We start from the raw sequence: 15,485 nt of genomic DNA on the forward strand, positions 1-15,485 counted from the left end.
AAATGCTCATTTGCATATTACTTTAATGACGTGTAGTATAGACAGACATATTAAAAAAAAAAATATTCTCATGAGACCTTTTTAAAAGTATTGTTGGTGTTCACAAACAACACAATTAGCATGAGAATAGTCTCTCTCTCTATATATATATATCACCAGATCAACCTTTCACAACACTGTCAAACTAACAAAAAGAGATTGTGGTAAGATTTTAATTATTTCATTGCTTGCGTCTGAAATAGGACTGAATAGCTGACTAGCTCAATGATATTTTTTTTTTAAATGATCTAACTTTTAATTTCAAATGTACTTTTAGTTTTATTATGATGTGCATAATGATATCATTATCAAAAGACAACATCTCATTCCAGATGCAGCCACCACTACAGAATGAATCCACTGACTTAGTGTTTACACTCTCTGGACTAAATGAAACGATGGGGAAAAGATTTGTGTTTTTTTCATTGACTGCAATGTATTATCCATTAATTGTGTTGTGTAATGTAACCATCATTTACACTGTAATCTCACATAAGAAGCTTCATGAGCCAATGTATGTCTTTATATGTAATTTGTGTGTAAATGGACTTTTTGGCACTGGTGGATTCTACCCTAAATTCATGTATGATTTATTATCCCAGTATCATGTGATTTCTTATGCTGGATGTTTGATTCAGATATTTGTCATTTATTCATCTGTTCTGTGTGACGTTTCAACATTAACAGTGATGGCATATGACAGGTATGTGGCAATATGTAGACCACTTGAGTATCATTCAATAATGACCAATCAGAGGATTCTTGAATGTATCCTTTTCTGCTGGCTTTCTCCATTTTTTTGCATGTGTGTTGCAATTGTATTAACATCAAGACTAACATTATGTGGCTCTAGTATTGAAAAGCTATATTGTGAAAATTGGTCAGTTGTTAAACTTTCCTGTTTTTCTACAACAGTAAATAATGTGATTGGGTATGTAATAATTTTAATATATTTTGGACATGCAATATTGATATTTAGCTCATACATTTACTTGGTTGAAAAATGCATAAAGTCAATAGAGGGCAGGCACAAATTCATACAAACATGTGTACCACATCTTCTTGCATTGCTCAATGTGACTGTTGCTTTGCTGTTTGATGTGCTGTACACTCGTTATGGTTCAAAGAGTTTGCCACAAGATTTGCGTAATTTCATGGCCCTGGAATTCTTACTCATACCACCCATTTTAAACCCCCTCATTTATGGACTAAATCTGACAAGACTACGGAAGGAAGTCATAAGACTGCTTTTCAAAAAAAAGTAGTGTAAATATCTGATTGAATATTACTTGGTCACATACAAAGATATATATATATATATATATATATATATATATATATATATATATATATATATATATATATATATATATATATTAATCCTAGACATTCTAACACTATGGAAATTGTTTTATTGAAGTGGACAACATAAAAATTGTGATAGCTAGGTTTTTCTTTTCAGCCATATTACACATGTATATTTTAATTATTATTATTATAATTTTTTTGTATGAAAACACTGATTGTGCTTGTGACACTGACTGCTTGTGACACTGATTGTCCATTCATGCACTGATTGCAAAACAGCACAAGTCTTAATTGTGTCCATGACAGGTAGAGTCCCATATTCATTAAAGACAAACACACATTTCTTAAGAGGAGTTAAAAATGGACAAGGGAACATGTTAAACCATTTAAAACTCTGATGTTTGTCAATGTTCGCTATGGCCATCAACTCTTTATTCTATCTACAAATGTTACCCCCGACTTCAGCACAATGCACATCTTATTTCTTTCCCAGGGACTTCTGAAACTAGCACTTGACTGACATTCACTGTCATTGCAATCTTGTAAATTAAAATCCCAGTGAAACATTTAACATAAACATTTAACTGAAATGTTTGGTAACACTTTATTTTACAGTGGTTTTGTTACACATTACATGCAGTTATTTACTTTAATTGTATGCAACTACACAGTACAGTACAGTCTTACAGTAAGAACATAAAAAAGTTTAAAACATTTTTTATATGTGCTGTGTGTGTCTCTTGGACAGAAAAATGCAATATAAATGTATAAATAAATATAAATAAATATAAATCAAAAACACTGACACAAACAATTAAGCATAACCAAAGCTAGTATGAGAACATGCATTTTGAGTCAATTATAACAGCAGCAGCAGGAAGACAACCTTGCTGTGATAGACAAGCATAGCTGTTCGACCATAGCAAAATAGAAATAATTGCATGCAACATGCATGCTTGCTAAGGTGGTTGCTGAGTTATTTTCATCTCTATCATCCTGCAACATTATATCCTTTGTTAAAATCACACATAGTGCAAGTTCTAATTAAATAAGCCATATTGGCACATAAGGCTCAGGCACATAGCAGGATTAGGTTAATAGTTACACAAACCTAAGGGTATGGCAACCAGGTTCACATTGCTAAAGTATCTAGTTAAAGGACAAGTTTGGTATTTGTCCAAATTTCAATCTTAACCATTGTATTTCATCAGAAACTATCTGAAAACAGGGCTTTAAGTGTAAAATACCGAACTTGTCCTTTAAATATCTAGTTAAAGTCCCCGTGAACCGGACGTTGCAAACGACTTTTCTCCAGTGTTGTGAAATGAACTTTTTCACTCACCAGCCACTTTGGCTTGGACATTTTTAAGTTATCGGCCATTCAGAACTAGCCAAAAAAAAATTTACTAAAAGAAAATTGAACTAGCCAAAAAAAAAGAAGAACCAGATTAACTACGACGGCTTATATTTGTTATGAGGTGTACTATTACTGAATATAAAATTACATACATTATGATATATATTGGTAAATATATTGTCACATTTTTCAATCTATGAAAAGCTACACTGTTAGACCTTACCAGGTTTTTTTTTTTTACAGTAAAATACTGGCAACACTGTTGCCAGAAATATACTGTTAATTGTACAGTTCTTTACTGTAATCTACAGTATGTTACTGTAAAAATGCACTAAATTAAAACTCGAGTTTACTAATTTCACTTGGAGAAACCAACTGCCTTAAATTGACCAACTGTCATTTAAATGTATTGTATATTTAATGCATCAATAATGTGAGCAAAGTATTACTGTGAATTTATTTCATTTGAGGCCACTAAAAAACTATTGAACATATAAAAATATGGAAGTAAAATAATGTCAAATGTTTTTTTGTAACAAAAAGCCTGTTGAATTGCACTACTTGAAAAAAATAACCATTGCATTAAGAATGCTTGCATTTTAATGGGCTGAAATTCAGCATGGTTAAATATTTAAGCAATGAATATTTCAATTCAAAACATCTCAAACACATTTTCATTATTAAAAATTCAATAATCCATATTCACCTTTCATATTTCACTTCCAAAATATTCAAACTGTTTAAAAATACAACCTATAATATTCAACAGGCAATTTTCTTTCTCTTTGCAAATTTGCTTCCACAAATTCAGTGGTTCAAATTCGACAGAAAATTCTATGTTGACATCCAGGAAAAGTAGTAGATTGCCGAGCATACTCTCCATCTGCTGTTAGTCGACCTCACCAGCAGGGGGTGCAGAAGTGCGTGTTGTTGACGAAGACCAGCAACAGTTAGAGCAAGCGATTCATTCATAAAACTCATTTACAGCAATGTAAGTGTATTTGTGATTATTATGACGGCTGTTTTATGTTAAATTCAGTGTCTTCACGGTTACTTTTCCTGTGTAGCCAACATGCATCTTTCTCTACAGTGAACGAGATTATAATGTTATTCCCGATGCGGATGTACAGATCCAATGTTACATTTTAGGTTGACATAGATGTCTCTTGATTGTTTAGTGGCCTTAACTTTATATTGTGGCAATGTGCTGCATGCAGGCTATTAGGGTTTCTCTCAATACTTCAGGATTCCCCTTCTGGACATATACAACGCTTAACGTAGCTTAATGGACTGATAAAAGACCAAACTCGCATTGGACATTGGACATTGGACATTCGCACATTTAGGGACCGTCTCTAAAGTTACATACGACATTGGTATACACGTTTCTAAATTAAATAGCATTTGAAAAGAATGACTTACAGTCATAAAACCAACTATGAAGTGTTCATGTAGTGTCAGGCATAATGCGCACCCTTTAGATTTTTTATATTTATTCAAATAAATTAAAGTTTGCTATTGAAGCTAGAAATGTGTATGCTAATGTTGTATGCAACTTAAGAGACGGTGCCTAAATGTGCGAATGCCCAATCTCAAGCCAATTTTACATTTAGGCTACATTTAATCATTTAGCAGACGCTTTTATCCAAAGCGACTTACAGTTAAACTAAACTAACAATAGGACTACAATATGCAAGTGCTATGGCTCTTCCCAGTTTAATCAAATGCAGTACATGTAGGCATATATATATATATATATATATATATATATAAATACTGTATATATATATATATATATATATAGAGAGAGAGAGAGAGAGAGAGAGAGAGAGAGAGAGAGAGAGAGAGAGAATAGAAAGTGTTAGTATTAATTGATCAAGTGTTGATTTTATGCCAGTATATCACAGGGAAACGCTCAGCATTAAACTTTGCGCGTTAAGTTCATATTTTGCTTGCCTGTAGCCTATAGTAGCCTACAGCCTACTTCCCAAATAAGATGCGAGTTTGATCTTTTATATCACTGTATTAGTCCATTAAGCTACATTAAACGTTTTGTCCCGACGGAAGGGGAACCCTTGAGTATGATGAGGTATTGAAGGAAACCGATTATAATCCCGTTCATGGTAGAGAAAGCTGATGACATGTAGGCTACACAGGGAAAGTAACAATGAAGTTATTGAATGAAACAAAAACACAACCTTTGTCTTTATCATCTTTTCCGCATATACTGACCCAGATAATCATTTTCATTTTATGAATGAATGGCTTGCTCAAACTGTTGCTCTGGTCTTCGTCAACAACACGCTTTTGCACCCCCTGCTGGTGAGGTCGACTAACAGCAGATGGAGAGTATGCTCGGCAATCTACTGTCCTGCAGTTCCTGGATGTCAATGTTGAATTTATTGTCAAATTTTAACCACTGAGTTTGTGGAAGCGAATTTGCAAAGCGAAATAAAATGGACCTTAAAATGCCTGTTGAATATTGTTGTATTTTTAAACAGTTTGAATATTTTGGAAGTGAAATATGAAAGGTGAATATGGATTATTGAATTTTTAATAATGAAAATGTGTTTGAGATGTTTTGAATTGAAATATTCACTGCTTAAATATTCAGAATTTCAGCCCATAAAAATGCAAGCCCTAAAAATACAATGCATTAAAATGCAAGCATGGTTAATGCAATGCATTTTTTTTTTTTTCAAGTAGTGCAATTCAACAGGCTTTTTTGTTTCAAAAACATTTGACATTATTTTACTTCCATATAAAGATTTCCACTGGACACAGTCACGGCCTGTTAAATAAAACAACATGCAGCATATGTTGTTTTAATGATTCTAGGTTTTCTCCTGGACTGTAGCACAGACTCTACTCTTCAGCACAATGGTGACCTAAAAAAAACAAAATTTTACTGTAAACTACTGGCAACAGTGTTGGCAGTATATACCTGTTTTATAACTTACAGTTTATTACTGTTAAAATACATTTTGTGGGTGTGTCTTTTTATCTTACACTGTTAACCCTTTCAACCCTACAGGAAAATCCACACTACAAAGAGTAAAAAGTAACACTGACGCAGTGTTGCAGTGAGATTATTCAGTGAATATGTTGAATAATAAGTGGATAAGTGAAATAAGTGAATGTTGAGCATTAGTGATGAACACCTGCTGTTAACAAGCAGAATCACTGAAGGAAAGAGGAACACACGAACAGAAAATAGAGAAACACAAGAACTACAGCTGACTTCCAGCCATTACACATTTTTACACTTATTATTACCCAGTATGACTTTATTTCTGTCATACATCTACAGAAGTTGTTATTAAGATGTTTAATTGAAAATGTTTGGTCTGAAGTTACCATGAAGGAGATCAGTGTTTGCTTTAGTTGGGATGCTGACCCTTGACTTTTTAATGTTAGTTAATCAATTGGTGCCTGAACTGTGTATTTGTAGGTCACGTGTGCACACACACGGTTTGTGAATGATTGTTTTTATATTGATTATGATGATAAAATCATCATATAGCCAGTTCATTCACTAAGTCTCATTCAATGTTTAATCCTGAATCAAAAGTGTTATATTACCACAACTGTGAAACTACAGTAATAAGTTATGATAATGATTTTTTTTTAACACATCATGCACAACCTAAAAAAGAAACAGAGCTACAGTGTCTTGTAGAAACACAGAGATATCAAAAATTTGCATATGTCTCTCATCAATGGTGGCAATCATTTATTTGTATTTATTTATTCATGCAGCAGTGCATGCTGGGAGTTTTATACTATCCTGGAACCGAGCATGCATTGCGACATGAAACTTTTTATTGTCACCATTGTTGAGATTCATATGCTGATTGTTGATGTCTGTGTGTGCCTGAGTCAAGCAGGAGTTCAAAATGTTTTAAAGCACTATATTATTTCAATATTCTTCAGAATAACTGATTACAGAAACATTGCTGTATTTCATGTTGTAGATTAACAGATATAATAAATATGAATAATAATCAGACATGTCCAGGATTATTATGTAATCATCACAACCGTCAAAAACACCTTGTCATCTTCCTCTTGACTTTTTCTTGCCATAACAAATGTGTTTTATAAACTCATAGTTAAATCAGCCAGAGAGACACTGATATTATAAAGCCAAGGGTCAAGAGTCAAACTAAAGCAAATACTGATCTCCATCATGGTGATAATAACTTTATTATTTTCAATAAAACATCAACAACTAAATATCTGATAATTCGCAACAATAACTTTTGTACGGAAGAAGTAATGTTAAACTGTTTTGTAAACTGTTTTCATACTCAGTGTTGCTGGAAGTGCGTTTCTCTTTTTTCTGTTCTTGTTTCTCTGTCCTTCAGTGATTCTGCTTATCAGGTGTTCATCAGTGTCTCAATTCACTCACTTCTTTTCATTCACTCTGTCAAGTGGACTATATTAGTGAACTAATGTAGGGAATAGCGAATGAGAGTATAGGGTGTGATTTTGAGCACTGTTAATTCACAGTATATTCCTGTAGGCTATTTTTGTTTTCTACGGTATATTACTGTTTTAATGGAAAATGGTATGATATTGTCAGAATTTGGCCTTTTTTTACAGCAAGGGTTAACAGTGTGATTTATAGTCCTTATAATCAATCTGTAATATTCTGTGTAACTTTTATAATACTAGAGAAATCATTTACCTGGTTCCAATTATTAGACGGATAATTGTTTTGCGAATATCAGGCAAGTTTAAAGCATAAACAAGGGGGTTCAGGATGGGTGGTATAACAAGAAATTCAAGTGAAAGTAAAACTGACAGCCATATAGGAAGTTGTAAAGTCACAACCCGACTCAAAGTGACCTCAGAAATAATGGCAATTGAGAAATTCAAAAGGACCACAATATGTGGAATACAAGTTTGATAAGCTTTGCCCTTGAACTGTGATGAGCTTCTTCTGCAAATGACAAGAATTTTTACATAAGAATATAATATAAAACTTACTGGAATGATTAGAGTTATGATCAATATAAAAAAACCCATCACATTATTAACAGCAGTGTTTGCACAAGACAGTCTGACCATTTCATAGTTGTGGCAGTACACCTTAAACAATTTGTTACCACACCATGTCAGTCTGGAAGTCAAAATACCATTAATACCAAGAGAAATCATTGGATAAGTCAAGTTTATAACTATTAAAACAGTTAGAAACCTTGGTGTAATTATGTTGTGATACTGTAAAGGTTTACTGATTGCAACAAATCTGTCAAATGCCATTAACATTAATATTGTATTCTCATTTGCTGTATACGTGAAAATGACATAAGACTGTAAGACACATGCTCCACGGGAGATTGCGTGTGTATCAGACAGCAAGTCTGTCAGTGCTCTTGGGAAAAAGCCAGCTGTTCCAAACACAGAGTTGATAGACAAACATGAAATCAGAATGTACATGGGCTGGTGTAAAGTCCTTTCCAGAAATATTACAAGCACAATAATGACATTAAATAGTGTGATAGCACAGTATAGAATAAATCCCAAACTGAAGAAAGCATATCTTATGTATCCAAGATTTTCAAATAACATGAAGTAAAAATATGTTCCATTTTCCATTTTCTGAAAAGCAAAGGTAACCTTCATTTACCTGAGTTAAGACAACAGACGAATTTATTATGATGTGTACACATTTAAAAAGATGAGCAATATGTTATCAACTTTTGTTTTTGTTTATTCTACATATACCGATTCAGTAAGATACAATTAGTTCATGATACCTTACCTTCTTCACAGTTGTGTAATATATTGTCAGTTTAACAGTATAGATGCAAAGTTTCAACAACTTAAAAAAAATAAAAATTTCAATCAATATCAGACAAAAATGCAATCAGTATCCTAAAAAGACATTGCACAGTATAAATACCTCTTTAATTCACCTTGAAACGACCACCAATTCTTCCTCATTTATTGTGCTAGGATGACTGTGGGTCACCTGCACAGGTTCATTTTTATACATCTAACATGTCTCAGGAGCCTCCACAAATAGTCTTTGTTTGCATAAAGGACATAAAACCCTATTGATTTGACTTCCCTAGAAACTAATTAATGAAATAAATAATGGAAGACTGAAAATAGACAGATAAATTAGCTTATGCAACAGTACATTCTGCAACAGCAAAGAAAATAATAAATAACTTTATCACATTGGAAACTGGAATTCAGAAAATGTTTTTACTAAAGCTTTAAAATTTATCTTATAACATTGTTGACATGTCTGCCATCATTACGTACCTACTGTTAAGATACAATTAAATTATCATTTAAATTGATGCAGGCCGCTGGTCTTGTCTTGCACTGATCACCGATCAAAGTCGGATACAAACATTCTAACCCGATTGCATTGCGTTTGTCAGGCATCAGTCTGCGCGGTGCCGCATTAAAGTGGTCATATGATGCTATTTTAAAAGTTCATTATTTTGATTATTGGGTGTAATAGAATTGGTTAACATGCTTTAATGTGAAAAAACAACAAAAACAACAACATTATTTTTCACATACACTGTTAGACCTTACGAGGTTTTTTTTACAGTAAAATAATTTACTGTTAATTGTACAGATCTTTACTGCAATATACAGTATGTTACTGTAAAAATACAATGCACTAAATTAAAACTCGAGTTAACTAATTTCTAACCGTTAGTTCTCCATTAAGGATGCTTTTAAAACTTTCACAGAGACATCAAACAGAAAACACAAAGCCTCTCTTTGAAACGAATTTCGTTTTGTATTAATTTTATCTCAATTTTAATCCATGTTTCATTATTTTGTATAATCACAACACGTTCAGACATGAACCGAAACTCAGCGTATAGGTAGCCTAGGCTACTCGCCTCACAGACCTAAACAAATTAGAAATATCCTATATCTATTATCTACAGAAAGCTTGAAATTTCTACTTTTAAACAGAACCATTCAAAACTAAATAAAAGTAGGCTATAGGCTAATCCGTAAGAAATGCACTTTTCTCCGGCGCGTTCACTACTGCGAAGATCGCGAGTCAGTGTCAACTTCATCTTTGCAGCTGACACAGAAACACTTGTTTATTAATAAACAATTAAAATGTCATAATATTTTTTTTTACAGCGTTTAGGTGCCGTTTATATGAACGCGTCACCACTGCATGAGAGAGAGAGAGAGAGAGAGAGAGAGAGACACGCAAGGTCTCTCCCTCTCTGCCGTGCGCTCGCTACACGGTTTGCATGCGCGCTTTTGCGCGCTCGCTCGCTCTAGATTCGCAGGAGATTTTAACTAATTTCCAGGCATCATAACATTACAAAAGGCAATTGTAATATTTTTTTTAGGGCTGGGAATCGATAAAAAAAAATTAACTAATTAATTGCACAATTTCTGTAATTAATTGCAATTAATTGCGCTTCCCCCAAGCTTGTAATCATCAATATTTAAACTTAGAATCACCTAATTAAACAACACAGGAAAAAAAGGGAACAGAAAATAGCCCTATATTAAAATATTAAACATCAATATATCAATATATTATTCTTTTTCAATAATCAATCAACATAATCAATTTAACAGATTATTATTATTATTATTATTTTATTAATTATTAAAACAAAATATAGTCCTACAAAGCTATTATTACCAGAGCATGTGATCAGAGCAGGTCATTTTTCCATTGTTGCCCAGCATGGCTATACCAGCTCAGCAAACAGAAGTCAACAGAGAAATTTCACGTTACTTGAGTGGACTTTACTTTTCCAGTGCTTAGTACATGATTGAAGCCTTTGGGCCGTTAACGACAGGGCCGTTAACGACAGAGCCGCCGACACACACACACACACACACACACACACACACACACACATACACACACACACACACACGTAACGGAGAGCGCCATTAACGACAGAGCGAGCCGACACACACACACACACGCACGCGCGCGCGCGGAGCACAGAGCGCGCCGACCGACCGACACACACACACACACTCACACTCACGCGCGCGTGCTCGCGGAGCACAGAGCGCGACGCACATACCGAGCGGAAAAGACCCGCTCATGAAAGCTGCCCGAGAATGAAACCTGACCGCCGAACATGGAGGGGCGGGACGGCATATTTCGGCCTTTTTAATAGCAGACGCAACAGGAAATCATTAAAACGAGGCAAAAAAAAAAAGTGCTGCGTCAATTGCGTTATTTTTTTTTAACGCGTTAAACATTTCAAATTAATCGCAAAGATTAACGCGTTAATTCCCCCAGCCCTAATTTTTTTATTACTATTTTGGTATGATGAACATTCAACCGCCTTTTGAGATTTACTCGCCAAACGGAAAATCTAACCGCACTTGGCGGGTGTTAATTTCGGACCCTGGCTGCGGGCCGCAGTTGGCCCGCGGGCCGAAGTTTGGACACCCATGATATAGACCCAGTTAGATGGGGCTTCGAAAATGTACTACCTCGTCAGATGACGTTTACTACTTTTTACTACTTTTTACTGGCCTTAATTTGCAATAATTTAATTTACTACCTTTTACTACCTTTTACAACCCCGCGGAAACCCTGATTATATTATTTCAATATCCTTCATAATATATGTTTACAAAAACATTGCTGGATTTAATGTTGTACATTAATGGTGCGTTCACACCGGACGCGAATAGCGCGTCAGGCGCGAGTGATTACAATGTTAAGTCAATGCAAAAAGCGCACAAAAAATTCCTGCGGCGTGAATGAGGCGTAGAGCGCGGCACGGTAGACGCGAATACGCCTCGTTTGCGCGAATAGCGCAAATTGAGCGTCTGGCGCATTAAGCGCGAATGATTTTATTAGTGCTATTTGTGCATTCACGCGTTTGACGTGAATTCGCGTCTGCCGCCCGAGTTGAAAAATCTGAACTTCTGCGTCAATTCGCGCCGCGTTAACCAATCAGGAGCCTGCTTTCTGCTGTCACGTGGTGAAGTGACAGTTTATAATGTTATTTTATGTTTGGCCTCAATAAATTATTTTGTAATATGACTAAAATGCACAACAAAGCAAATCTTTCACATAAAAACTCGATTTCAATATATGAGAGATACTCATTTTGTATTGAATGCTATTTATTCCATATCTATTCTAGATTATATGAAACATTATTATTCTAATGTAAAGACAACAAACACAATTTAGTGTATAAAAACAAAAATCACAGGACAGGTTTCACTTTTGGAGGCTGGCTCCATTTATTATCAAAACAAAAATAAATGACAGATTAGGTGGGTGCGGGCGAGGGTGAACCTCGCGCCGGGCTGTAGAGCGCGGGCTCGTCAGGCAGCAACCACTCGAGGCCGAGGCCTTACGGCCTACGCTGTCCTCGTCAGCGTCCTCACCGTTAGGTCCACCAAACCTAGCTCCTGGAGCAAATTGTGAAACTCCTGAAACCCTCTGGAGGGTCTGGTGGACCCGAGTACAGCGACGATGTCCCCTACGCAGCTGTTTCTGCTCTCCAGAGCATATACGAGCGGTGACTCTCTCGATTAATGCTAATGCTAATGCTCGATAAACATCTAAAAAAGATGGCCGCCAACGGGTTTCGAAACTTTCGCCTCTGACCTCTTAACTGACAATTTTGCTCTTGACACGCGAATTAACACAAAGTGGTCAAGCGTCAAACTAGACGCGGCAGGCGCGAATTTGATGCGCTATTCGCGTCCGGTGTGAACGCAGCATAACAGTTATACAATAAATATTAAATACCCATAAAATATACACTGGATGTGATCAGAGAATCAGACATGTCCAGGATGATTATGGCATCATCTCAACAGCCTAAAACACCTGATCATCTTCCTCTTGTTTTTTTTGTTGTTTTTTTTCATAATAAATGTGTTTTACACTGTTAACCCTTGCTGTAAAAAAGGGCCAAATTCTGACAATATCATGCCATTTTCCATTAAAACAGTAATATACCGTAGAAAACAAAAATGTTTTAATAGTTATAAACTTGACTTATCCAATGATTTCTCTTGGTATTAATGGAATTTTGACTTCCAGACTGACATGGTGTGGTAACAAATTGTTTAAGGTGTACTGCCACAACTATGAAATGGTCAGACTGTCTTGTGCAAACACTGCTGTTAATAATGTGATGTTTTTTTTTTTTATATTGATCATAACTGTAATCATTCCAGTAAGTTTTATATTATATTCTTATGTAAAAATTCTTGTCATTTGCCGAAGAAGCTCATCACAGTTCAAGGGCAAAGCTTATCAAACTTGTATTCCACATATTGTGGTCCTTTTGAATTTCTCAATTGCCATTATTTCTGAGGTCACTTTGAGTCGGGTTGTGACTTTACAACTTCCTAAATGGCTGTCAGTTTTACTTTCACTGGAGTTCCTTATTATACCACCCATCCTGAACCCCCTTGTTTATGCTTTAAACTTGCCTGATATTCGCAAAACAATTATCCGTCTAATAAATGGAACCAGGTAAATGATTTCTCTAGTATTATAAAAGTTACACAGAATATTACAGATTGATTATAAGGACTATAAATCACACTGTTAACCCTTGCTGTAAAAAAAGGCAAAATTCTGACAATATCATACCATTTTCCATTAAAACAGTAATATACCGTAGAAAACAAAAATAGCCTACAGGAATATACTGTGAATTAACAGTGCTCAAAATCACACCCTATACTCTCATTTGCTATTCCCTACATTAGTTCACTAATATAGTCCACTTGACAGAGTGAATGAAAAGAAGTGAGTGAATTGAGACACTGATGAACACCTGATAAGCAGAATCACTGAAGGACAGAGAAACAAGAACAGAAAAAAGAGAAAGGCACTTCCAGCAACACTGAGTATGAAAACAGTTTACAAACCAGTTTAACATTATTTCTTGCGTACAAAAGTTATTGTTGAGAATTAACAGATATTTAGTTGTTGATGTTTTATTGAAAATAATACAGTTATTATCACCATGATGGAGATCAGTATTTGCTTTATTGAACCCTCTTGAACCCTTGACTTTATTATATCAACTTTTCTCTGGCTGCTTTAACTATGAGTTTATAAAACACATTTGTTATGACAAGAAAAAGTCAAGAGAAAGATGATAAGGTGTTTATGACTGTTGTGATGATTACATAATCATCCTGGACACGTCTGATTCTCTGATCTTAGCCAGTGTAAAAGCTTTGGATTTGTGGGTATTTTGTATGAATCATATCTGTTAATCTATAACATGAAATACAGCAATGTTTCTGCAATTAGTTATTCTGAAGAATATTGAAATAATATAGTGCTTTAAAACATTTTGAGCTCCTGCTTGACTCAGACACACACAGACATCAACAATCAGCATATGAATCTCAACAATGGTGACAATAAAAACGTTCATGTCGCAATGCATGCTGGGTTCCAGGATACTATAAAACTCCCAGCATGCACTGCTGCATGAATAAATAAATATTTGCACATTTTTGATATATCTGTGTTTCTACAAGACTATAGCTCTGTTTCTTTTTTAGGCTGTGCATTATGTGTTAAAAAAATATATCATCGTAACTTATTACTGTAGTTTCACAGTGGTGGTTATAACACTTTTGATACAGGACTAAAAACTGAAAGAGATTTAGTGAATGAACAGGCTATACAATGATTTTTACATCATAATAACAACTTCTGTAAATGTATGACATAAATAAAGTCATACTGTTAATAATAAGTGTAAAAATGTGTAATGGCTGGAAGGCAGTTGTAGTTCTTGTGTTTCTCTATTTTCTGTTCTTGTGTTTCTCTTTCCTTCAGTGATTCTGCTTGTTAACAGCAGGTGTTCATCACTAATGCTCAACATTCACTTATTTCACTCATTCACTTATTATTCAAAATATTTACTTAATTATCTCACTGCAACACTGTGTCATTGTTACTTTTTACTCTTTGTTGTGTGGATTTTCCTGTGGGGTTGAAAGGGTTAACAGTGTAAGATAAAAAAAGACACACCCACGAAATGTATTTTAACAGTAATAAACTGTAAGTTATAAAACAGGTATATACTGCCAACACTGTTGCCAGTAGTTTACTGTAAAATAAATATTGTGGGTCACCATTGTGCTTCAGTCCAGCAGAAGACCTAGAATCATTGATGATATGCTTTATTTAACAGGCAGTGACTGTGTAGTTGCTGGTCCAGTGGAAATCTTTTTATGTTTAATAGTTTTTTAGTGGTCTCAAATGAAAGAAGTTCACAGTAATACTTTGCTCAATTTATTTATGCATTATACATTTTAGTTAATACGTTTAAATGACAGTTGGTCAATTTAAGGCAGTCGGTTTCTGCAAGTGTAATTAGTTAACTTGAGTTTTAATTTAGTGCGTTTTTACAGTAACATACTGTAGATTACAGTAAAGAACTGTACAAGTAAAAGTATATTACTGGCAACAGTGTTGCCAGTATTTTACTGTAAAAAAAAACCTGGTAAGGTCTAACAGTGTAGGGGAATCTATAAGCTGAAAGCTCTACCATCATATGTTGCTTTTTGTAAAATTTTTCTACATCGGACACATGCAAAATTACTAAATTAGTGATTATGTCTACACTGAACTAATCTATTTCTTTCGTTCTCCATAAATTAATGAGAACATTTCATTTAATTGAGAGGCGGGTTTCATTTGTCTGTCCAAAATAATAATTTGGGCATTGCATACGTCACAGGCAAGTTAAGAAACAATTGTATATTGTTTGTTTTGTTCATTAATTATTTTATCACATTAACAGTT

General features: G+C 34.6%; 3 protein-coding genes across 3 annotated transcripts in view; 2 read left to right on the forward strand and 1 right to left on the reverse strand.

Annotated features, from left to right (window-relative positions):
• Positions 1-473: 473 nt before the first annotated feature.
• Positions 474-15,485, forward strand: part of LOC309505828 (olfactory receptor 52D1-like) — a gene marked incomplete at both ends in the record, with an annotated part of 227,415 nt that continues 212,403 nt past the window's right edge. Inside the window, one exon of the mRNA XM_082179284.1 lies at positions 474-1,236. Within this exon, the coding sequence (XP_082035410.1) occupies positions 474-1,236 (763 nt within the window). The remainder of the gene's footprint in view (positions 1,237-15,485) is intronic.
• LOC309506760 (olfactory receptor 51I2-like) lies at positions 7,391-8,308 on the reverse strand (the record flags this gene model as incomplete). Its single annotated transcript, XM_082180719.1, has 1 exon — positions 7,391-8,308. One exon carries the CDS (start codon positions 8,306-8,308, stop codon positions 7,391-7,393), a length of 918 nt encoding a protein of 305 aa, XP_082036845.1.
• Positions 12,709-13,188, forward strand: LOC309506789 (olfactory receptor 51I2-like; the record flags this gene model as incomplete). The annotated part of the gene is made up of 1 exon (XM_082180764.1): positions 12,709-13,188. One exon carries the CDS (start codon positions 12,709-12,711, stop codon positions 13,186-13,188), a length of 480 nt encoding a protein of 159 aa, XP_082036890.1.

The sequence above is a fragment of the Leuciscus leuciscus genome, assembly GCF_965113295.1.
Source record: "Leuciscus leuciscus genome assembly, chromosome: 9".
In the NCBI taxonomy this organism is placed as follows: domain Eukaryota; kingdom Metazoa; phylum Chordata; class Actinopteri; order Cypriniformes; family Leuciscidae; genus Leuciscus; species Leuciscus leuciscus.